This window comes from Penaeus monodon, chromosome 32, assembly GCF_015228065.2.
Source record: "Penaeus monodon isolate SGIC_2016 chromosome 32, NSTDA_Pmon_1, whole genome shotgun sequence".
In the NCBI taxonomy this organism is placed as follows: Eukaryota; Metazoa; Arthropoda; class Malacostraca; order Decapoda; family Penaeidae; genus Penaeus; species Penaeus monodon.
Window position 1 is genome coordinate 7060154 of NC_051417.1, and position 1308 is coordinate 7061461.

At 38.6% G+C, this 1308-nt stretch overlaps 1 protein-coding gene across 1 annotated transcript in view; it reads left to right on the forward strand.

Annotated features, from left to right (window-relative positions):
- The window catches only part of LOC119593262, a 21591-nt gene that overhangs the window by 4585 nt on the left and 15698 nt on the right, over positions 1 to 1308 (forward strand). The window contains exon 2 of the mRNA XM_037942193.1: positions 840 to 1022. Within this exon, the coding sequence (XP_037798121.1) occupies positions 840 to 1022 (183 nt within the window). The remainder of the gene's footprint in view (positions 1 to 839; positions 1023 to 1308) is intronic.

The window sequence follows — 1308 nt, forward strand, 5'->3', positions numbered from 1 at the left end:
GCTCTAGCCCACCCATTCATTTTTAAAATACATATATAAAATAGAAGATCAGGTACATGTTCAATTATTAAAAGACCTTTCACAGAGACTCCGGAAGACAGTACGACCCCAGGATGTTCCAATCTCTTTTTTTTCCTACGCGAAATTCACTCTTTAATCTCAGTTCACGGAATTCGTGAAATAATAATTCCTCGTCTGAATTAACTGTTGTCCGATTCTGTTCTTTGACTACCAATTTTGGAAAGTTAATAGAGCTATTTGAAGGTTTGAGGGAAAAAAAAATAGATGTGAAATATATGGTAAAGCCATACGTAAGAAAAAGAAAAAGAAATCAAAGATGAAAAATACGAAATATACGAAAATGTATATAGGAAGGACGAAAGAAAGATAGGTAGAAGGGGAATAATAAAAATAAGAACTGAAATAATAAATATGATAAGACTTTTTCAGGGAACGGGGACAGGGAGAAAGATTTAAAGAATGTTGAAAAAAATAAAACGGATGAAAAGGGTGGAACAATTTTGAGCATATTTATAATTTTTTTTTTTCGGGAGGAAGTGGACTGAACTATAAATAAAGCTAGGGAAGGAAAGTAGATACGAAGCTAAAATATATATACGGAATAGCTAATGGAAATAGTAAAAAAAAGAAAGAGAGAAGTAAATAGGAATAAAAATGACGAAGAAAAGGAAGGAAAAGAAAACCTCGAAGATAAAAAGAAGAAGAAAAAGATGAAAAAAAAACATCCCAATCAAAACTTAATCCATCTTACATACATATAATGTCACACCAACAACCAGAATGACGGAAGTTCACCCTCCCCTTCCTTCCCTCCTCAGCGGCGTGGGCGGTGATGGGCGTGACCTTAACCGTGCGGATGAAGAGCATGGGCGGAACGAGGTACGTCTTGGAAGGAAGCAACGTGACCCTCTCCTGTGAATTTGACCTTGAAGGAGACGACCTGTACTCCCTTCTGTGGTGGCGAGACGGATCGGTTCTTCTGCGCTACACTTCGCATGGCGGTTAGTGTGTGTGTTGCTGTTGAGTTCGCTCTGTGGGTGTTTCTGCCTCTCTGTTTCTGTTGGTGGTTCTGTTCCTCTGTTTCTGTTGGTGCTTCTGTTCCTCTGTTTCTGTTGGTGCTTCTGTTCCTCTGTTTCTGTTGGTGCTTCTGTTCCTCTGTTTTTGTTGGTGCTTCTGTTCCTGTTTGTGTTGGTGCTTCTGTTCCTGTTTCTGTTGGTGCTTCTGTTTCTCTGTTACTGTTACTGTTGTCTGTTCTCTCTTTTGTTGTATGTTTTTTCTACTCTGTCT